This window comes from Elgaria multicarinata, chromosome 9, assembly GCF_023053635.1.
Source record: "Elgaria multicarinata webbii isolate HBS135686 ecotype San Diego chromosome 9, rElgMul1.1.pri, whole genome shotgun sequence".
Lineage (NCBI taxonomy): Eukaryota > Metazoa > Chordata > Lepidosauria > Squamata > Anguidae > Elgaria > Elgaria multicarinata.
Genome location: NC_086179.1, coordinates 9,179,801 through 9,202,325, shown reverse-complemented (window position 1 = coordinate 9,202,325; position 22,525 = coordinate 9,179,801). Strand labels below are relative to the sequence as shown.

At 48.9% G+C, this 22,525-nt stretch overlaps 1 protein-coding gene across 1 annotated transcript; it reads left to right on the top strand.

Annotated features, from left to right (window-relative positions):
• The first annotated feature begins 354 nt into the window (after positions 1-354).
• On the top strand, positions 355-21,093 carry KIN (Kin17 DNA and RNA binding protein). Its single transcript, XM_063134678.1, has 13 exons — positions 355-530; positions 3,105-3,199; positions 5,087-5,130; positions 5,236-5,358; positions 6,733-6,914; positions 7,230-7,278; positions 7,484-7,541; positions 9,482-9,608; positions 10,056-10,106; positions 12,990-13,058; positions 15,179-15,278; positions 17,057-17,157; positions 19,052-21,093. The coding sequence occupies exons 1-13, from the start codon at positions 417-419 to the stop codon at positions 19,112-19,114; spliced, it is 1,176 nt and encodes a 391-aa protein (XP_062990748.1). The 5' UTR covers positions 355-416; the 3' UTR covers positions 19,115-21,093.
• Positions 21,094-22,525: the final 1,432 nt, after the last annotated feature.

Here is a 22,525-nt window from a genome sequence, read left to right as displayed (position 1 = left end):
GAGGAAGAGCAGAGGACACTTCCGGGTGAAAGGGCGCCCGTCTCTCCCCGCCTCTCTCTCTCTCTCTCTCTCTGGTCTCTCTTAGCCGGACTGAAACCGCGCTTCCGGGATCCGAACGGAGCGCGTCTTCCCGCCTCTATGGTTCTAATGCCAGGCGGATACGGCTTTGCGCCATAGAGAGCAGAGTCTAGAGCGGCGCCGCATCTAGATTAATGCATAGAGCTAGTAAATATTAGAGACGTGCAGCGAGATGAGAACTGTCTCTCATGGACACTCTAAATTTCTAGCTTCTATGGTTAGAGCGCGACGTCCTTGCCGCTTCCGTTTCCGGGTCGCCTCGAAACCAGGAAATAAGTGTGGCCGTGTTGTTGCTGTCGTCGCCCGGCGGGGGTTAGACTTCCCTCCGGTCTCTCATCATGGGGAAGACGGATTTCTTGAGCCCCAAGGCCATCGCCAACCGCATCAAGTCGAAGGGGCTGCAGAAGCTGCGCTGGTACTGCCAGATGTGCCAAAAGCAGTGCCGCGATGAGGTGAGAGAGGGGCGGCCGGTGGGGGGGGGGACGGGGGACGGGACCCCCCCACACACACACCACCTCCTCCTCCTCACAGGGGCGGGATCCAACCACTGACCCCAATGGGTCTACTCTAGAGCCCAACCGAGTCCTGAATGGCCACCTGAAGCCACACTGATCCCATTGGGTCTACTCTAGAGCCCAACCGAGTCCAGAATGGCCACCTGAAGCCACACTGATCCCAATGGGTCTACTCTAGAGCCCAACCGAGTCCTGAATGGCCACCTGAAGCCACACTGACCCCAGTGGGTCTACTCTTAACTGCAACCCAAACAGTAACAACTAGCTGGATGGGATACCGTTGATTTGAGTGGGTCTACTCTGAGTGCAACCAAGTCTGTAGTGATGAACTGGAAAACAAAAAACCATTGATTCCAACGGCTCTCTTGTAATAATAATAATAATAATAATAATAATATATTTATTCCTTACCTGCCTCTCCCTTTGGATCGAGGCGGGGAACAACATTAGAACAGGAATCAATACATCTTAAAAATTCTTGATTTTACATTGATCTGGGTAGGCCTGCCGGAAAAGGTTAGTCTTTAAAGCTGCCTTAAAATCACACAGAGAGTTAATTTTACGAATCTCCTCCGGCAGGCCATTCCACAATCTGGGGGCGACAGAAGAAAAGCACGACCAAATCTGTAATGACTACCTGGAGCTCTATTGGTTCCTATGGGCAGGGCCGGTGCCAGGCTATTTTGCACTCTGGGCATGAGCAGGGGGCTACCTCACGGTGGTGTGTGTGAGGAGGTGTCACTTGCACTGCCCCAGAACTTATTGGGGGTGCAGCTGTGCCCCTTATTCTGAGGGGCAGCCCGTGGGCGCCACTTATTTATTTATTTAGAATATTTATATACCGCTCCCCATTGAAAAATTTCGGAGCGGTGTACAAGATAAAATGAAAATAAAAACAGAATATGTTACATTATTGTTATATTTATATAGCACCAACCATGCACTTCTTCCACGCAGCCCGTCCGAGCCTCCTTTGAGGCGGTAGCGGCAAGGCCAGGCACCCCGCTTCTGCCCCCAAGCGTGCGGCTGCTCCTTGCACCTCTGCGCGCCCGGAGAGGAGGGGCTACGAACGAGCCCTGGCTGGCTGGCTGGGGTGGTGGTCTCTGCCCCACAGTCCCCTCTCGGCCTCCAGTGGCTGCAGCCCCCAATGGGGAAGGCAGCTCACCGGGGCTGCCTGCCTCTGTGTCCTCATCGCTCATCTCCCTGGCCCACAGAGCCTTCTGCTGTTCCCCAGCCTGCTCCTCTTCCATCGCCTCCATGTCATCTCCGAGGGTTTTGCAACAAGCAACCACCCACCCACCCACCCCGCAGACAGCAGAAATGAGTAGCGCCTCTCCGGGGCCTCGGATTGCAGCTGCAGGAAAAGGCTGGCCATGCGGGGGCGCACACAAGCCAAGCCCCCACCCACCCCAAAACCTCCGACCCCAGGAGTGGGGAGAGGGGGCATTCTGCACCCCTCTGACATCTGCGCCCTAGGCGGCTGCCTAGTTGGCCTTTATGGTGGCACCGGCCCTGCCTATGGGTCTACCCTAAGTGTGACTGAGCCCTAACTGAAGTCACATTGATTCCAGTGGGTCTGCTCTAATCTGTAATGGCTAGCGGAAATCCCATTGATTTTAGCGGGTTTACTCTAAGCTGTTTTCTTCCTGCCCTGCTCATAAGCTCGTGGTTAACAACTGTTGGGGAAAAGAGCGCTGGACTGGATGGATCCCCAGTCTAATCTGTGCGATCATACATTTTCGTAAAACGAAATTGACAGTCCGAAGATTCAGGGCAGGAAAAAGGAAGGGCTTCTTCCCACAACACATAATTTAGCTTGTGGAATTTGCTATGACAAGAATGCCGTGACAGCTAAGTGCCTGGATGGCTTTAAAGGAGGATTAGATAAATCCGTGGTCACGTTTGTGGTGGTTAGCTACGAAAGCCAAATGGAGGCCTCATGTTCAGAGACATACGAACATATGCATAGCAGTTGCAGGGGACTGTGTGAGGTGGGTGGGTGGCAACAGTGAAGGGCTGTTGTCTTCATGCCCTTGTTGTGGGCTTTCTCAGAAACATCTAGCTGTCCAGAAATGGAAACAGAATACTGGGTTAGATGAGCCTTTTGTCTGATCCAGCAGGGCTCTTCTATTCTTATGGAGGCAGGCAGTGCTGTGGGGGTGGGGGGAGGGTTGGCCTGAAGATGGGGTTGGGGAGTGGTTAGTCCATGACGTGTCTGGCAGGGATCTGGAAATCCTTACGGTTCAGGAGGGACACTTCAGTCAAATGGGAGATATCTCAGGTTGCTGCCGTGGTTTTATGGATAGAAGGGTTCTGCCTTTTGTACCTACTTGAGCAGCAGAAAGCCACCCACCCACAAGGTTTCTTGATCCTTGCATCTCCATGCCAGGAAAACAGCTTCACCCATTTCGAATTCCCACCTAAGGATTTGTGACGGGGGGTTAGAATGTAATTTTGCTATTTATTTGCCAGTTTCCGTGAGTGTGGTGTTCTTGTTTTGTTTCCCCCTAGAACGGCTTTAAATGCCATTGCATGTCAGAATCTCACCAGCGACAGTTGCTGCTGGCTTCTGAAGATCCTCAGCAATTCATGGATTACTTTTCAGAGTGAGTTTGGTCAATATCTTGGCACTGATTTTCCTGCTGCTTCTGATGCATTCGCTCGCCTTTCGTTGCCATTTGGCAGGTTCGTCAAAACTAACTGTCCCAACTGGATTCTGTCCTTTGAGACTTCATAAAGTACCAGCCTTGTTTTTAAAATAACAGCTTCTCCTTCTTGCAAAGATTTGTGCCTACAAAAACGTGTACAGAATGGTGAGGCAGTTCACTATCGAAGCAGGTCGGAATAGGTAAGGTTATTAATTCAGCTCAGTGTAGTGATCTTCACTATTTTCCAGACAGGAGCTGCTTTAGTTCCAGGAACTGCCCCCTATGCTTAGGGGCCTTTCCTGGGCTGTAAGGGGCTCTCCCCCACCCCCATAAAGTGGTGACGCTGCGCACCCGACTTGGCTGGAGGCCTTTTCGGGTCCCTCTTTCTCATCCCCCTCTATGTCGTCCAAGAAAGGCCTCGTAAGTCACTCACTGGGCAGGCACGTTCCCACAGGCTCACATGTTCCTTGGGTTGGGGTGGATCTTTTTCCCACCACTGAGAGAATGCTCTGCTCCACCCAGTGCTGCAAGATCTCCCAGCGCACTCCATGTTCGGCATTATAAGAAAAGGGATGAGAATAAAACTGCCAGTATCATACTGCCTTTATACAAATCTATGGTGCGACCAGACTCAAAATACTGTATACAGTTCTGGTCACCATACCTAAAAAAAAGATATTGTAGAGCTGGGAAAAGTGCAGAAAAGGGCAAGTAAAATGATTAAGGGGCTGGAGCATCTCCCCTATGAGGGAAGGTTACAACAGCTGGGATGGTTTAGCTTGAAAAGAAAAGAGGCTAAGGGGAGACATGATAGAGGTGTTCAGAATTATGTGTGGTGTGGAGAATGTGGCTAGGGAGACATTTTTCTCCCTCTCTCAAAATACTAGAACCCAATGGGGTCATCCCATGAAACTGATTGGTTGGAGATCCAGGACAAATAAAAGGAAGGACTTCTTCAAGCAGTGCATAGTTAAACTATGGAACTCACTACTATGAGATGTGGTGATGGCTACCAATTTGGATGGCTTTAAAAGAGGGTTAGATAAATTCCTAGAGGAGAAGGCTATCCATGGCTACTAGCCCTTATGGTTGTGTGCTATCTGCAGTATTAAAGGCAGTAGGCCTGTGTGCACCAGTTGCTGGGGAACATGGGTGGGAGGGTGCTGTTGCACCATGTCCTGCTTTGTTGATCCCTGTTCGACAGCTTTTTGGCCACTGTGTGAACAGAGTGCTGGACTAGTTGGACCCTTGGCCTGATCCAGCATGGCTCTTCTTATGTACTTATTCCAACTGCACTCTCCTGTGCATTCAGTGTGCATTCATCCCTGTCCACCTCCAAAGCTTGCACAGCGCACCACTATAGCTAGCCAATGACATTGCGTTTTGCCTCTTGGGCTCCCGTCCATCACAGCTAATCAGCTGAATGCTCTTGTATTTTCCCCACCTCGGCCACCTTGCAACTGATGAGTCTCAGGTCCCCTGAATCCACACCCCAGAAACCTTCTCCGGTCGCCCAGATCCCAGCCAACCACTAAAGCAAACAACTAAAAGCCAGTGAGAATGAGGAGCTACGAGAGTGAGCAGTTACTGCTTAGAGAGAGATGGGAGGGAGTGAATGGGAGAGAGGCAGAGAGCTGCATCTGAGGTGACCGGGAGCCACCAATGGCCTTCAGGCCTTGCAGTGAAGAGCACTATTCTACTCTGTCCAAAGACGAGGTCTGTGTTGCTCCAAACCTAACACACTTGTACATAAACAGAAGCAGTTATGTTGATACTCTAATTCCGTTAATGTATTTTATCACAAGCCACCCAATTGCTGCAATTCTCTCTTTCGTATTCCCCTAGGGAATTCCGGAACGATTTCCTAGAACTACTCAGGAGACGATTTGGTAAATCATTTTGGTTGTAAGAACATCACGTTTCTGATCATTTACTTAAACGTGCTTTCTATCCGACGACAGACCTGTAACTAACAGCAATCTTTTTTGTTCTAGGAACGAAGAGGGTCCACAATAATATAGTATATAATGAATATATTAGTCACCGGGAACACATCCATATGAATGCCACCCAATGGGAGACGCTGACAGATTTTACCAAGTGGCTGGGGAGAGAAGGTAACTCTGTTCTTGGACGGATGCGTGTCTTTCGGATCCCAACAATAGGAATGGCCAAGAATAACAACTTGCTGATGCAAATTATTCGAATCTCTTATTCACAGGCTTCCAAACTCCTGAATAAGGTGTTGTTCAGCGCAAAATTCATCTCCCAAAAATGTATTAAAAAAAAGCGACAAGCAAAAGAAACAAAATGTCTCAGTTCAGACAAGACGTTTCTCAACGGTGGTTTTAGAACTCCACCATGGAGTTTTTACACCACCATTGAGAAATGTGTTGTCTGGCAGGAAAACTCCACCCTACGGTGAAGTTTTTTTGGAAAACACTCCACGCTGAATATCCACGCTGTGCAGAGGAGAGTTCCTGCACAACCATTGTGTTGCGTGTTGTATGGCGGGCTCTGTGGCGTTTTCTGTTTTGTTGAGTTGACTTTTCCCACTGGCTACAGAGTTCCCTGGCAAGAGGGCGAAAGGAGCGAGTGCCACTCTAGGAGAGCCGCCGGGATTGTTTTTTTCGCAGCAATGGCTGATGGGATACCATTGGGAGGACTGGGGGAGGAGGGAGGGCAGAGGAACTGTCAATCAAACGTTGCAATGGATTTTACTCAACTCCACGGTAGCCCACAGTCACACAACATTGGAGTTAGAACATGTTGTGTGGGGAGTACCTCCTAAAAACTCAACCATTGAGTGGAGTTTTCACACTGTGTTAACTAACGTTTTGTCTGAACTGAGCCAATACGTTACTATTATTATTACTATTATTATTATTAATTTATATAGCACCATCAATGTACATGGTGCTGTACAGAGTAAAACAGTAAATAGCAAGACCCTGCCGCATAGGCTTACATTCTAATAAAATCATAATAAAATAATGAGGGGAAGAGAATGCACCAAACAGGCACAGGGTAGGGTAAAACTAGCAGTATAAAGTCAGAACAAAATCAAGTTTTAAAAGCTTTAGGAAAAAGAAAAGTTTTTAGCTGAGCTTTTACGAGGTTGTTATGAGGATAAAATGTCCGTACCCACTGCGAGCCAATCCCTTTTTAACTGGGAGACATGCAAATCGGGGCTTCTTCCACTGCATGCCTGCATCTCCTTTCTTAGAATCCAAGTCCCTAGGATTTCAAAGTTGTGCCTGAAAGTGTGTGAGCAATGCCTGCTGAGATTTCTGAAGCCAGAAAGGTGGCTGCAGAAACTTTCTTGTGCTTCTGGTTGGCTCTTTGTCACTTCTCCAGAGGTAGTCACCTTATTCCAGCAAGTATTGGACTTGGACCAAGGAGGGGTGTTCAGTTTCTAGCTGTATTCTTTTCCCCCTCTCTTGCTTCTGTAAAGACCCCAACCACCTTTGCAATGTGTGTGTGTTTTTAAGGCTTCTGCAAAGTGGACGAAACGCCCAAAGGCTGGTACATCCAGTACATTGACAGAGACCCCGAGACGATCCGTAGGCAGCAAGAGCAAGAGAAGAAGAAAAAGCAGGACCTTGACGATGAAGAGAAAACAGCCAGATTCATTGAAGAGCAAGTCAAGAGAGGCTTAGAGGGGAAAGAACAGGTGAGCAAAGGCTTTCAAGCATCAGATGCCATGTACAAAGATGATCTTGCATTGCTAGAATGCTAGCTGAGGTTGGTGCCATCTTTCTGCCACTGTTTCCCAATAAGGTTATGACATTTACTGCTGCCACCCTTATGCCGTCCATTGCCCAAAATTCCCCTGTTCTTTTAAACAACTCCATTTTCTCTGTGAAGCTGGGCTTCATTCCCCTTCTTCATCCTCAGCGGCAACGAGTTTAAACTAGCATCACGGTACCGGTTGGCATTCAACTGTTGTGTACCCAAGCCCTGAAATTGCTCTGATCTCCTGTTGCAGGGAGAGCCAGTCTACACGGAACTAAACCGAGAGAATGAGGAGGAGAAAGGTAAATAGATACGTTGTCCTGGGTATTGTTAGACAACTATGTGGGGCAGGAGGAAAAGAGAGCTGTTGTCATGACGTGATCCCCCCCCCCTCCTGCCGCAATCACACACAGGATCTGGCTTAACGTCATGGTTTAAGGTGTCTTCTGAACAGGCCCAGTGTCTAAAACGCGAAAAAGCGAACGTTCACCTTTCCTTTTCCTTTAGTGGTATTTAATTTGAACAAAGGGGCGAGTACTTCGACAGCTGCACATCCGAAGGCCAGGTGAGTGCATGTCAGCCTGCTCGTCTTTGTTGTCTGCCTACCTGTCTACTACCCCTGAGTTCTTGTTCTCCTTCTCCTATTCACACCTCACTGGGGCTTGCTCAGAAAAACAATCCTTTGGGATTGTGTAGCTTTCATTTTAAAAAACAACAACACCCGGGATGCCCTGACCCCTCCCAGTCTCTTCCATTTCCTTCTTTGTGGACTTGAACGGCCTTCTGAACCCAGTCAGTCCTTCCTGCCTCCCCACCCCCTTCATTTTCAGCCCCTTGTCCAAAAATTGAATCAATGACTTCAAAACAAAAAGCAACACCGTCGCTATCCGGGAAACGAAACCAACTGAGCAAAATCGGCACAGTTTCGTAGCTGCGCTGAATGTAGTTGTTATTTCTGAGCGCAGCACCGGGATTTCTCAGGAGCTGTGGTGTTGGCGCTCTGCTGGCCCAGTCAGGATGCTCCCGGCAGAGGGTCAGGGAGGGCCCATCACATTCCCTGGCAATTGCAACCTGTCTTGGACTACAGCTCCCAGAATTCCTGGAGAAAGTCTTGGGGACTGCATTCTTGCAGTGGTCTGGGCTGAAGTCAAAAGGGGCAGGGACCAAAAAAACGCCGATGATGCAGGCATGTTTTAGCTTAAATCTCTTACTTCCAGCAAAGACAGTGGCTTCTCCTTGCTGGGGGTCCTCTTACTTCTCAGGCGAGCCGGGTCTGGGAGAAGGGGTCCACTAGGGTCCTGGCCTGGGTCCTGCAGGTTCTGGTCCACTAGCCTTAATGTTTTTATTTTTTATTTAAGCATTTTTATGCCGCCATTCAGCCAAAAAAGGCTCTCACGGCGGCTTACAAAAATATTTCTTGACAATCCCTGCCCACAGGCTTACAATCTAAAAGACATGACACAAAAGGAAAGGGGATTGGGAGGGAGGAGGAGGGGGGAAAGGAAAGCAAATTCAGGCACTACAGTCTTAGTTGCAAAATTCAGCAGCGGCAGTTGGTAGGAGGAGGGAGGGGGGCTCTCAGCTGGAGCTGGACCCAGGCACGGTGGAGAGGTGCCTGGCTGCTGGAACCCTCACTGGTGGCCTCTGCAGAGACAGTTGGTAGCAGGAGGGAGGGGGCTCTCAGCTGGAGCTGGACCCAGGCACGGTGGAGAGGTGCCTGGCTGCTGGAACCCTCACTGGTGGCCTCTGCAGAGACAGTTGGTAGCAGGAGGGAGGGGGCTCTCAGCTGGAGCTGGACCCAGGCACGGTGGAGAGGTGCCTGGCTGCTGCTTCCTCCCTCACTGGTGGCCTCTGCAGAGACAGTTAGTAGCAGGAGGGAGGGGGCTCTCAGCTGGAGCTGGACCCAGGCACGGTGGAGAGGTGCCTGGCTGCTGCTTCTTCCCCCACTGGTGGCCTCTGCAGAGACAGTAGGTAACAGGAGGGAGGGGGCTCTCAGCTGGAGCTGGACCCAGGCACGATGGAGAGGTGCCTGGCTGTTGCTTTCTCCTCCACTGGTGGCCTCTGCAGAGACAGTTGGCAGCAGGAGGGAGGGGGCTCTCAGCTGGAGCTGGACCCAGGCATGATGGAGAGGTGCCTGGCTGCTGCTTCCTCCCTCACTGGTGGCCTCTCCAGAGATAGTTGGTAGCAGGGGGGAGGGGGCTCTCAGCTGGAGCTGGACCCAGGCACGATGGAGAGGTGCCTGGCTGCTGCTTCCTCTCTCACTGGTGGCCTCTGCAGAGACAGTTGGCAGCAGGAGGGAGGGGGCTCTCAGCTGCAGCTGGACCCAGGCCCGATGGAGAGGTGCCTGGCTGCTGCTTCCTCCTTCATGTTGGTCTCAGGGACCCGCTCTGCAGCCAGTTCCTCCCGTGGCTTCGAGCTCAAGGCCGTGAGGGGGCGTGGCTTCGAGATCAAGGCCGTGAGGGAAGGCCTGCCGCAGACCTATGAACCTCGGCTCTCTGTTTCCAGTTTGCTTGGATCCAGCGCACTGAAGGCGGCAGGGACGGCGTTGACAGTTAAGCGCAAAGAAACGCCGCCAAGTTCGGGGCAGTCTAAAGAGAAGAAGAAGAAATCGGCCCTCGATGAGATCATGCAGGTGCAGTAAGACCCGTGTGTCGTCCCCCCCCCCCCCCCCCGAGAAACTAGGCAAAATGTTTATGGCACCTTGGCTAAAATTTGAGAGTGCCGTCCAGTTTTGATAGAAGAAGGGCATTTTAGCATGAAGCTGTGTTAAATATCATCTTGTTAAAGAAGCCCAGGTGCTAGTTGTTGAAATTTGGGGGTGGGGGGCATCCTTCTCAAATGGGGATATGTGCTCTCTATTGGTGATATTCCCCTGCCTTTCTGGAAATCTTGAAATTTCTTTCTTGTCCATTTCTTTTAGGCAGACTTCCCCAAAACAGTATTGTCCCATCCTCAGCCAGCATGGCCAATGGCCATGGTTGGGGAAGCTCACCTTTAGGGTTGCAGCAAACGTGCCTAATGCCATTCTACTGCTGTTTTTACTCTCAAGGTCAAACTTACATGTTCTTTCCTCTCTTAGTTTGAAGAAGAGAAGAAAAAGTCTGCCCGAACAGACCACTGGCTACAGCCTGTAAGTATCCAAATGGTGACCTGGATTCTGTCGTTTTAACCTTCAGGCCAGTTGTAACAAAAAGATATTGCTTTATTGTATGGGCAACTGATTTGCCCCTGTGCTGGTTTTGTGTATGAACTAAATGATGCGGCCCACGCTGTGGCTGAATCCTGCGTTGTAGCTCCTGTATTGAGCAATGGATTGGACAAGATGATCTCCAAGTCCGTTCCAACTCTACCATTCCGTGATCCTGTGTCCTGGTTCAGATGGTTACCTCAATCAAAGCTTGTTAACAAACCAGGATCTGAAACCATGGTTTCATCCTGGTTTGTTTCAGCTAACAAACCAGAGTTTCATGGCTTCAGATGTAACACAACTTGTTTTTCCTTCTCAAGCAGAAACTTTCAGCTTCCTTGTCTCACATGCAAAACAGGAGAGGAAACATGCAGACCTGATAATTCCTGCAGCTCTTTCCCAATCACTTAAAGCAGCAGTTCTCCGACATTTTTTGAAAATTTCTGTGCATTTTGGCAGAACCCGTTTTGTTTTTTAAAAGTTGTATTTATTATTAGATTTCTATCCTGCCTTTTCCCCTCTTGCAAGAAACCCAAGTCCACTGACATGGGCCACTTCTCCATTTCATCCTCACAACAACAACAACCCTGTGCGGTAGGTTAGGCTGAGAGTCTGTGACTGGCCCAAAGTCACCCAGTGAGCTTCCATGGCCGAGGGAGGACTAGAACCCAGATCTCCCCAGCCTCAGTCCAATGCAATGCTACACTGGTCCTCAGTTAATAAACTTTGATTTATTTTGCTCATATTTTATTATTTTTACTTTCGCACCAACACCATTGTCAAGAGCAGAAACTTGTTAGCCTCTCTGAGCACCTGGCCCGTACGGCCTTGACCTTTGTCATCGGGAAAGCTGTAAAGGCCAGGGCCAATGGGAGTTACACCTGACTGCAGCCTTTTTTGCAGACCATCTAGATCAGCCTTCCTCAACCTGGGGCGCTCCAGATGTGTTGGACTACAACTCCCAGAATGCCCCAGCCAGTTGGCTGGGGCATTCTGGGAGATGCAGTCCAACACATCTGGAGCGCCCCAGGTTGAGGAAGGCTGATCTAGATGGAACCCAACCACCATTTGAGAGCCTGTAACCTCAGCCGTGGTTTAAGTCATGGGTGCAGAACCTCTTTCGGCCAAGGACCAGGTTCCATTTTGGAGAAGCTTTTGGAGGCCACGTTCCAGGGGTGTCTGGGGCTAAAGGCAAAAGGGGCGAGGACAGAAATCCAAAGACAGCAGCGCGTTTTAGCTGAAAGCTCTTGCTGCCAGGACTCCTAAACCTTAGGAGACGCAATTGACCTTTTAGAATGGAAGAAAACGCTGTACAAAAGCTGGGAAACCATCAAGCAGTCAATGGTTGTAGGGAAGGAGGAGGGGCCGAAGGAAGGGGGCGTGGCCAACCGGGCAACCCCAGAGATCCAGTTTTGGCTCCCGGGCCTGAGATTCTGCAAACCTGGTTTAAGGGAGAGACTTGGAGTCTGTGTAGATTACAGTTTGGTGCGGCCGATAAATGCTTCTAGGGCCTCATCTACACCAAGCAGGATATAGCAGTATGAAAGCGGTATATGGTACAGGTCAATGGGCCCCAAGAGTTGTCAGTGCACTTCAATACCACTATAAAGCAGTAGTGTGGCTCCTGCCATTTGTATACCGCTTTCGTTAGTGCCATATCCTGCTTGATGTAGATTAGGCCTCTGTCTCAAAGGCTAGCAGTCAAAACTGTAGCGCTTGCACCCACTTCACTGTCCCCTGTCTCCCACCCCCGGGATAACCAAACAAACCCTAACCTCTACCTCTCTTCCAATTTGAGTGGGGAAAAAACTGTCCCTGGACTGTACCACTTCAGAGTGCAGGTGGGATCTTGCATGAATGAACACTCTTCTCCAGAAACCCCCTCCCCACCACAGTTCCTGTATACTGCAAGTCAGGCAGAAATATTTTGAGCTAGAATTCCCGCCCCCCTATGCTACATTTCTGTATGTGTAGGGGGAGGGGGAGCAACACAGGACCAGGGCAGGAGGGGGCATGCTTTTATCCTCGTTTACAACTGTTAAAGAAACAAGACCTGGTTCTGATGGCACAACAGCCCAGAGTACAGGTTGAGTATGGGTTGTCATTGAATCGTGGTTTGTTGCTACGTGCGAACCCAGCTTGGGACCTCGATACTTGAGGGAGCGGCTCAATATCTGCCTGCCCGAGACTTGAGATCTGTTGGAGGAGCCCATCTCCGCATCCCACCGGCACAACACATACGCTATGGTGGGACGTGGGAGAGGGCTTTCTCTGTGGTGACACCCCGACTGTGGAATGCCCTCCCCTTGGAGGCCCGACTGGCGCCAACGCTGTCTCTATTCCGGCGCCAAGTAAAAACATGGCTTTTTAATAAAGCCTTTGTTTAAATTCACCTGGCTTGCACATTGCTTTAATTGTTTTTACTGCTTTTAAATTATATATTGGTTTTAACTTGATTAATGGTTTAATTTGTTTTTAGTTGTGTATATTTATTGTTTTGTATTGTATGATTTTATCTGTACGCCGCCCTGAGATCCTAAATAATAAATAAAATAATAAATAAAATAAGTACGGGTTGTTAACCATGAGCAACCCAGAGTTCACAATCCAGCAACAAACTGTGGGGTAGTGCAGGGTCCGCACATAACAACAACCCATAATTGTCATTACGTGGGAACCAAGCCAGAGTACCCGCAATTGCATTCTAGTGCATCAACTCTGTTGGGCAGTTCATTGCAGGAAGTGTCAACTGAGATGAGCTAGAAATGAGAGAACATTGATCTACTTGAATGTATTTCGTCTTTTCTTATAATTTCTCTTTTCCAGGAAATTGTGGTCAAGATCATAACAAAGAAACTGGGTGAGAAATACCATAAAAAGAAGGCAATTATTAAGGTGAACACTTTAGATTTTTATTTATCAATGAACAAGTTGTTGTGGCTGAGGGAGAGGGGAGGACTGAAAAGATGTTCTCAGGCACTGCTCTGAGTCTCTCTGGGCTGCAATGGCTTGGGAGACCCTGTGAGATCTTGTGTTGGACCAGCAAGGGCTGGGTTCAGATCCACTGCTCGGCCGTGCCTTGGGAAAGTTGGGTGGCTTTGGGAAAGTTGCACCAAGTGGCCTTCGGGAAGTTGTATTTGGGACCCACACTCTAGAAATGGGCACAAAAAGTCTCCCGTCTTCTCTTACCTGGAGTGGGTACGGGGGCTCTCGGTCAGTCCTTGTAACTATCAGTTTTGACAGCAGTGCTGCCGTCACCCAACAGGCTGTGGCTAGTGCATGTTTTAAAATCTCTTCACTGGCTGCCGATTAGTTTCTGGGCGAAGTATAAAGTGTTGGTTATCACCTTTAAAGCCCTACATGGTTTGGGTCCAGGCTACCTGCGGGATCGCCTTCTCCCGTACAATCCGCCCCGCACACTCGGGTCCTCTGGGAAGAACTTCCTTCAGCCAGCCAAAACTAGGCTGACAGGAATTACCCAGAGAACCTTTTCCTCTGCTGCTCCCAGACTGTGGAATGGCCTGCTGGAGGAGATTCGTCAGCTTAACAGTCTTTTAGCATTTAAGAAAGCTATCAAGACTGATCTCTTCTGGCAGGCCTATCCAGTGGAATTTTAGGATGCTTTTAAGTTGTTTTTAGGATGTTTTTTAGGAAGTTTAACAATGTATACTGTGTTTTGATTAATATTTTATATATTTTATACCTGTTGTTCCCTGCCTCAATCAGGATGGAGAGGCAGATTAGAATCATTATCATCATCATTATTATTATTATTATTATTATGTGCAGCTGTGTGATGCAGCAGCATGGCTTTTGTACTTCACTAGCTGCAATTTAACACACTTTGATCTAGTTGGTTATAGTGGGACCAAGGGCCATTCCACACATTACAGAATCGGCAGGTACGTAGAGTGTCCTCAGGATATACTAGCTGTGCACGAGGCTACGTGTGTGCAATGGAAGAGAGGCTGTAACTCAGTGATAGAGCCCCTGCGGACAGACCTTCCCCTGCCTGAGACCCTGGAGAGCCACTACCAGTTTGACTAGACAAGATTGGACTGAATGGAGAACTAGCATCAAGTGGTCTAACACAGATTCAGTGGAGGCTGATGGCTCTGATTTCTGTGGGGCTATGAATCCAATCCAGGTCTGTCAGAACCAGCCAGAACTCCTCTAAAAGAGTTATCCACAGTGCTGAACCGATTTTGGAGCAAGGGCTTAGCACCTTGGGCAGCTTCTTTAGAATTCTGGCTGGTTTTGACTGAATCCCAGAATGCATCCATAGCCCCACCAATATTGGAGCCACCAGCCTCCACTGGGCAGATTCATCATTATCATCACCATCATAATCCCCATCACCATCATCACCACCATCATCACCATGTCTTACCCGCCTCTCCCTCTGGATCGAGGCGGGGAACAACATTGAATACAAAAATATAAAATACATAAAACTGATCAAAAGCATAAAACCGATACATTATTAAAATCTTTTAAGACTACTTAAAATTCATCTGGGCAGGCCTGCCGGAAGAGATCCGTCTTTATAGCTTTTTTAAATTCAGAGAGACTGTTAAGCTGGCGGATCTCTCCCAGCAGGCCATTCCACAGTCTGGGAGCGGCAGAAGAGAAGGTCCTCTGGGTAACGGTTGTCAGCCTCGTTTTCGCTGACTGGAGTAAATTCTTCCCAGAGGACCTGAGTGTGCAGGGTGGATTGTATGGGAGAAGGCGATCCCGTAGGTAACCTGGACCCAAACCATGTAGATTCTGGTGTTCCCAAGGCATATTTGGTTAGCTGTGATTAACTGTGGCTCTTCTGTAGTGATGAAGGAGGAAGTCTGTGTTCCCCTTGCCCATCACAGGGTGTTCTCTACCACCTGCGGAGAATTTGCTAAATTGAGCTCGATTTAGAAGCAGATTTAGCTCTAGGTTACGTTGTCACTGTGACCTTTTCTCCCCACCAAGGGTGAACCGTGATGGATTTCCCCTTTAATCAATGTGTATTCCCGTGACAGGAGGTCATTGACAAATACACAGCAGTTGTCAAGCTGATCGGTTCCGGAGATAAACTGAAACTTGACCAGACGCACCTGGAGACGGTGATCCCAGCACCAGGTAAGCCGTCTTGCAAGCTGGTTGTCAGAGCAGCGATTTTAAACGTCTGATTTGTGGACGATTGTTCATCCTTTTTTTCATTTGGGGTTGGTGGCTACCCCAACCCCAAATGAAAGCCTGCATAAATGTGACTTTGCAAGCCATGCTCAGCTAATTAGGATATTTGTCAGGATCTGAAATCTCTCTTTAGCTAAAATAATTCTAGTCCTCATGATAATGTGGCAAAAACTTGAAATGCAGCCATTGCATTTCTATACCACCCCATAGCCGTATGTCTGTGGGCAGTATACAAAAGAGTAAAGCATTGAAAATTGATATACAAAATTTTAAAACCATGAAAATGCAAAACAGGCAGCATGCAAAGACAACATGCATTTAAAACCAACTTTCAGCCACAATAAAGATAGATCTGTGTCTTTTGACCACTAGGGGGTGAGCATTATCCTTTTGTCCAGCCAAGGACATTTGCAAATATTTATCCACAGGGCTATTAGGCCTGCAGCCTTAGCTGGCAGGAAGTCCTGCTAAGCAGGATGAGACTTTAAACGTCTGTAGGAAACATCTGTAGGATTGTGCTGTGAAATATCTCCTGCAAGGTTGCTGTAAATGTCATTGCTTGGATTGCTTCCGTTCCTCTCTTTATTTATTTATTTATTTTAATTTATTTAAGCATTTTTATGCCGCCATTCAGCCAAAAAAGGCTCTCACGGCTGCTTACAAAAATAATTCTTGACAGTCCCTGCCCACAGGCTTACAGTCTAAAAGACATGACACAAAAGGAAAGGGGATTGGGAGGGAGGAGGAGGGGGAAAAGGAAAGCATATTCAGGCACTACAATCTTAGTTGCAAAGTTCAGCAGTGACAGTTGACAGTTGGCAACAGGAGGGAGGGGGGCTCTCAGCTGGAGCTGGACCCAGGCACGATGGAGAGGTGTCTGGCTGCTGCTTCCTCCCCCACTGGTGACCTCTGCAGAGACAGTTGGTAGCAGGAGGGAGGGGGCTCTCAGCTGGAGCTGGACCCAGGCACGTTGGAGAGGTGCCTGGTTGCTGCTTCCTCCTCCACTGGTGGCCTCTGCAGAGACAGTTGGTAGCAGGAGGGAGGGGGCTCTCAGCTGGAGCTGGACCCAGGCACATTGGAGAGGTGCCCGGCTGCTGCTTCCTCCCCCACTGGTGGCCTCTGCAGAGACAGTTGGTAGCAAGAGGGAGGGGGCTCTCAGCTGGAGCTGGACCCAGGCCCGGTGGAGAGGTGCCTGGCTGCTGCTTCCTCCCCCACTGGTGGCCTCTGCAGAGACAGTTGGTAGCAGGAGGGAGGGGGCTCTCAGCAGGAGCTGGACCCAGGCATTATTAAGCATATGTGATGCCAAGAGACAGGTGTGTGTGTGCACCTTTAGTAAAACGAAACAAAAACAAAATTAAGGGAAGGGGAGCATTCCTCAATGCAGCCTTCCTCAACCTCCAGTTGTTTTGTACTACAACTCCCATCAGCCCCAGCCAGCTTGGTCAATGGTCATGAATGCTGGGAATTGTCCCCAAAGTCTGGAGGATAACAGGTTGAGGAAGGCTGTCTCAGTGGTTAGAACACGTGCTTTGCACGCGGAAAGTCCTAGGTGTCAACCCCAGGATCTCCTGATGCTAGAATCGCAGGTAGGAGAACCGGGGGGGCGGCTGTGCCCGTGACCTTAGGAAGCTGCTGCCAGCCAGAGTAGGCAGCCGTGGGTTCGGTCGACCGATGCCTTGACTCGGTATATAAGGCAGACTCCCCCTATCTTCACGTTTCAGGCAAAATGGTGTTGGTCTTAAACGGCGGTTACAGAGGCAGCAAAGCTACCTTAGAGTGCATCAGCGAGAAAACCTTTTCGGCAACGATACTCATTGAATCCGTAAGTAATGTCTATCAGATGCTTTTGTTTGGAAACAAAACAAATGCCCACCAGTCGTGTATCCAGTTTATACATTCATATATTTTTTTAAAATTAAAAATTTCTAGATTTAAATATTTGTAAACATACATGCAGACAAAGAGAGATTTTAAAATGGGAGGGACCGTAGCTCAGTGTGATTAGAGCCCCTGCTTTGCATGCAGATAATCCCAGGTTCAAGACCCCGGTTTCTCCAACCCAGGCTAGAAAACCTCCTGCCTGAAATCCTGGAGAGCCATTGCTGCCAGTCAGTGTCGACAATACTGGGATAGATGGACCAAGGGTCTGATTCCGTGGGCCCGTTCAGACGACACCGAGGGCTCTGTGGTGAGCACTTACCGCAAGCCGTACGCTCGCACACAACACCCTTAAACCTGTCCGCTTCCCGGTTCCCTTAACCACACGCTAACCCCAAAGCGTTAGATGAGCGCCTGAGTCCTCCGAATGCTCCGCCCCATATCCCATCAGCCCTTGTGCTAAGAGAGCCGGCAGTTGCGTGATTTAGGCCGCTCTATACTGCTAGCTCTATGATTTGGCCCCTTAACCACAGGCGCACGACAAACGACACCTGAAGCCAAAGGTCGTGCCATGAACCCTACTGCAGAACAGGGTAAGTAAAGCCGGCCACAGTGTGGTTAACGGAGGCACCTGGTTAAGGAAAACACACGTCTGGCGACATCTTTAACCCTGCTGCTTAACCAAAGACCCTTAACCAGCATGGTTAATGGTGTCGTCTGAACGGGGCCAGAATGAGGCCGCTTCCTCTGTTCCTAAGTGTTTCAATCTAACTTGCCTCCTTCAGTTACAAGTAAGATTATATTACAGTACCACTTGTAAGCTGAGCCAGAACCAATCAGAAACAAGCCCAACCTCAGCGAGGGGAGCAAAGATTGAACAGTGAGTGCCTGCACTCAACAGCCAATCAAGCCGCATTAATTGACATCATGGCTTGTTTCATCCCATCCTTTACACTGGCATCAGGTGTCAGCTGTTCAAGAAACGTGGCCTCCTTCATCTTCCTCCTCTAGAGGCGCCATTCCACTGCTAGCACAGAGATCTCGACTCATTGAATAGATTGCTGGACTAGAGGGGCCCTTTTTTCCGATCCGGCAGGGCTCTTCGTCGGTGCTTAATTGTTTGGAAGCTAACAGGGCAGTCCTCAACTGTTTATTTCAAATCAAGCCCCACTGTGATCCATGGGGCTTACTCCCAAGTACATGTGCATAAAGATTGCAGCCTGAACCTTGGTTTGAGAATGTTCGCCAGAGATTAAAATGCTCCCCACCCACTTCTAAGTAAACACTAGAACTCCCTTTGGTTCCATTCCAGAACAGACCCGTAGGTTATCTAGGGATTTTATTTTGTTGGCATGACCAAAACAAGCAGTTCGCCAATCTATGTGAGGGTGATTGAAGTCTCCCATTACTCTAACTTATAGGGCGACCAGATGATAAGGAGGACAGGGCTCCTGTATCTTTAAGGGTTGTATAGCCAAGGGAATTTCAGCAGGTGTCATTTGTATGCATGCAGCACCTGGTGAAATCCCCTCTTCATCACAACCATTGAAGCTGCAGGAGCTATACTAGAGTCACCAGATACAAGGTTCCTGCAGCTTTAACGGTTGTGATGAAGAGGGGATTTCACCAGGTACTGCATGCATACAAATGACACCTGCTGAAATTCCCTTGGCTGTACAATTCTTAAAGATACAGGAGCCCTGTCCTCCTTTCCAAAAGGTCACCGTACCCTTTCTCCATTGCATGCATCCCCGAGTGTTTCAGCCCGTTGACACAAGCCGTCATTTGGGAAGATGGGTCTGTCTTACGATTTCCTTTGGTCTGATCTCTTCCTCCAGGGACCTCTGAAAGGGCGTCAGGTTGAAGGGATTCCATACGAAGATATTTCCAAGTTGGCCTGAGATGACTGGAAGACCTGATGCACTCCAGGATACATCCCATCAGTAGAATTCCCTGATTCAGGACACCTCTGCGCTAGACTCCACTATGTCGGAGTTTTGATATTTGTATACTTTCTAAAGCAAGCAGGATTTTTTTTTAAAAAAAACGTATCGTTAGACGCCGATAGATAGATCTCATTCCTAAGTCCTTTCCATATTTATTTCCATTGGCGCTGACTCTCTGGAAGCCTTCATTAAGTTGACCCCTCTGTATAATATATTGCAAGCTGCAGATCGTCCTGCCCTTTCAGATGCTCTGTGGAAATCTTGGTAGCTGATATTTCTTGCAAAAGCGGAAGCCAATAAGCTACTAGGAGTAGTTATGAGTACCAGCAGGGTTGAGTTCAGGATTATGGATAAAGGTTTAGGCTTGCCAGGGAAGAGCTTAACTTCATTCATATTGGCCTTCCCCAACCTGGTACCTGCCTGCCTGGGGATGATGGGAGTGTAGTCCAACACACCCATGGGGCACCAGGTTGGGGAAAGCCGGTGCTCATCTCTTCCGATATTAAGTTAAGTTCCCATCTCATTAGTTCACCGATAATCCCAGAGGACTATGAGCTCACAAAGACCTTCTGGCAATGCCTTCCCACTAAATCCCAAAGCTAGGCTTTAGTTGGCCGGCTCGCCCCTTTTCCGGCTGCCCTGGAGGACGTGCGGTCACCACCTCTCTGATCCTGTGCACGAGGGCTGTCGGTGCCATATTCCTGGCCACCATTTCCTCTCCACCACCACCACCCTTTGGTTACTGTGTGTATGAAGATGAGGAAGTCATAGAGGGGATTGTAAGAAGAGAGTTGATTGGAAGAGGCAGCATTTCAATTGGCCCAGGATGGCCTTCAGCCACCTGCTGGGGAGCTAGGCCTTTTGCACCGTGTTAGCCAGGTCAGTGCAGGGCTAGTCCTGATGGAGATTTCGTAGGCCCAAGTAGAGGTGTTCAAGGAAGAGAGGCCCAGTTGGGGCATGGCTCCATCTTTTTCTCCCTTTATTTTCATCACCTTTTCCCATCCCCCCGCCCCCGATTAATGAACAAGAATTGGGAAAAATCTGTTCCAGAGCAGCTCTGAGTTGGTCTAACCCAGTCTTCCCCGGCCTGGTGCCTTCCAGAGGTTTTTGACTTCAACTCTCATCAGCCCCAGCCAAGATGGTCAACAGTCAGGAATCCTGGATGTTGTAGTCCAAAACATCTGGAGGGCAACAGGCTGGGGAAAGCTGGTCTAACCTGAAGCTGATTCTGGCTGTGTCAGCGAAGTATACCTAGAAGAAGCCAATAGGAGAATCTACCCGTGATCCAAATGGCCGTAGTCATGTGCCCGAGCAGGGCCACCCCTACAGCCTTTCCCATTTTCCCTTTCTGACATTACCTCCTGCTGGAACAGAGGCTACGAAAGGACCCCTCAGTTTCTACAGGAGCTTTTTGTCAAGCTCAAGGAGGAGTTGGATGGGATACTCATCAGCCCTACAGCAGCTTTCCCTAATCTGGTGTCCTCCAGATATTTTGGACTACAACGCTCAACTTTCTTGACCATTGGGTCCATGCTGCCTAGGGCTGACGAGAGTTGAAGTCCCAAACATCCGTAGGGCGCCAGGTTGGGTAAGGCTGCCCTAGAGCCTGTGCAGAACTTCCCATATGTGGTCCGAAGGGCTGCCCCATAGCTATTTGGATCCTCTTCCCCTTGGACCCCACCCCATCTATGGACACATCTGTGAACAAACAGTAATACAGATATTTTTTGGTTGAAAAATAGAAAATATGCCGAGGAAGCTGCAGGGCACGTGTTTAAACATCCTGTTTTCTGCATCTGGTCCTCCACAATCCCATCCCACTGCTTTTCCAGAGCGCAGGCATCATCTTCAGTAGATTTGTAAAAAAAAAAAAAATGTATAATGACTTGTACAGTGAATTTTTATTGCCGTTTAGAAATGAACAAGTAAACCTTCGTGGGTGTGATGTTTTCTTTAACACTGCGTCTGCCGGTGAGTCTCTCACACAGCAAAGGGAAGTGTAAAATGACTCAGCCTCAAGAGCTGGAAAGTCTAAATTTAATTTCAGAAAGAGATTTGTTTTATTCCCCCCCCCCCCCCCCCGGGTTCAGCTCGGACCATAGGAGTGGTCCTCAATAGCTTGACTGGCATCCATAAGCCCTTCCTGACGTGAATGAAGATGGCAGTAGCCCCATGAGCGATTTCAGTTCAGAGCCTTCAAGGATTTAAAGTTTCCACGTTCAGATTATGAAATACAAATATCATTCGGTGGGGAAGGACCACGAAAAATTCAGATGTGTTACTGAAGCCAGAGCACCCATTTCTGACACTGTAAAGTCAGTTCCTAGATTCACTCTGGAAATTTCAGCTTTTGAATTTTGGAGCTAAACTTTCTTGTTCGGAAATCTGATTAAGTTTTTAATTTAATTTATTCAGATTGAAAAGTCGGATGTGCTTTTTTTCTCTTTTTAAAATATCTGTCAGGGCCTGTGTGATATCTACAGGCTTGGGCACTCTTTCCTCAGATGGTTGCCACGGCAGGTATGAGAGTTGCTTGGCTTGAGCTTCAAGAGTTAGGAAGCGATCCGGGTTTATGATACACTGTTTGAGCCATTCGGGCAGCCTTCCTCAACCTGGGGCGCTCCAGATGTGTTGGACTACAACTCCCAGAATGCCCCAGCCAGGTGGCTGGGGCATTCTGGGAGTTGTAGTCCAACACATCTGGAGCGCCCCAGGTTGAGGAAGGCTGCATTAGGGCCTTCTTTTCCACCCACCAGGCAGCCTTGCACAGATACAAGAAGCGGTGGGGAAGGATCCCCGGTTTAGTGATGGAGCACCTACTTTGCAAGCCAAAGATCCAGGGTTCTATTCTGTCTGCTAGTCAGTGTGGATCAGGGGTGGGGAGTGTGTGGAGGTCGTGGGGGGGGGGCATTTTCACACACACCCTAGACAGCTCCTGCAAACTGCAACCCCCACACCCACTTCCACAAGTGCAGAAAACGGGGGGAAATTAAAAAGAAAATGGCGTCCGTAGTTGCTACGGAGTCCCCTAATGGTCAAAATCAACTTGTTTGCAAGCCAATTTTGACCATGATGGCATCTGTACTAGCTCTGGACACCATTTTGTTTGTTCAAAACAAAAAGTTACGGGGTTCCCGCTGAATTATAGGGATGGTGGGGCTCACATGTTGCTCACCCGCTTCCATAGGTAGTATCAAGATAGATGGGCCAATGATCTGACTTAGTAGACGGGAGCTTCCTATGTTCTAGGTTGGGCCAGTGCAGGGAATGGGAAGTTCTGTGTGCATCCATGTACGAAGGAATGTATAGGAGAGTGTTCAGAGGAGGGCAACGAGGGTGATCAGGGATCTGGAAACAAAGCCCTAT

Coding starts and splice junctions, on each gene's coding strand:
- KIN (XM_063134678.1), top strand. CDS start 417: ATGGGGAAGACGGATTTCTTGAGCCCCAAGGCCATCGCCAACCGCATC. Junction 5,131..5,235: donor ACTACTCAGGAGACGATTTG/GTAAATCATTTT, acceptor TTTTTGTTCTAG/GAACGAAGAGGGTCCACAAT. Junction 10,107..12,989: donor CAGACCACTGGCTACAGCCT/GTAAGTATCCAA, acceptor TCTCTTTTCCAG/GAAATTGTGGTCAAGATCAT.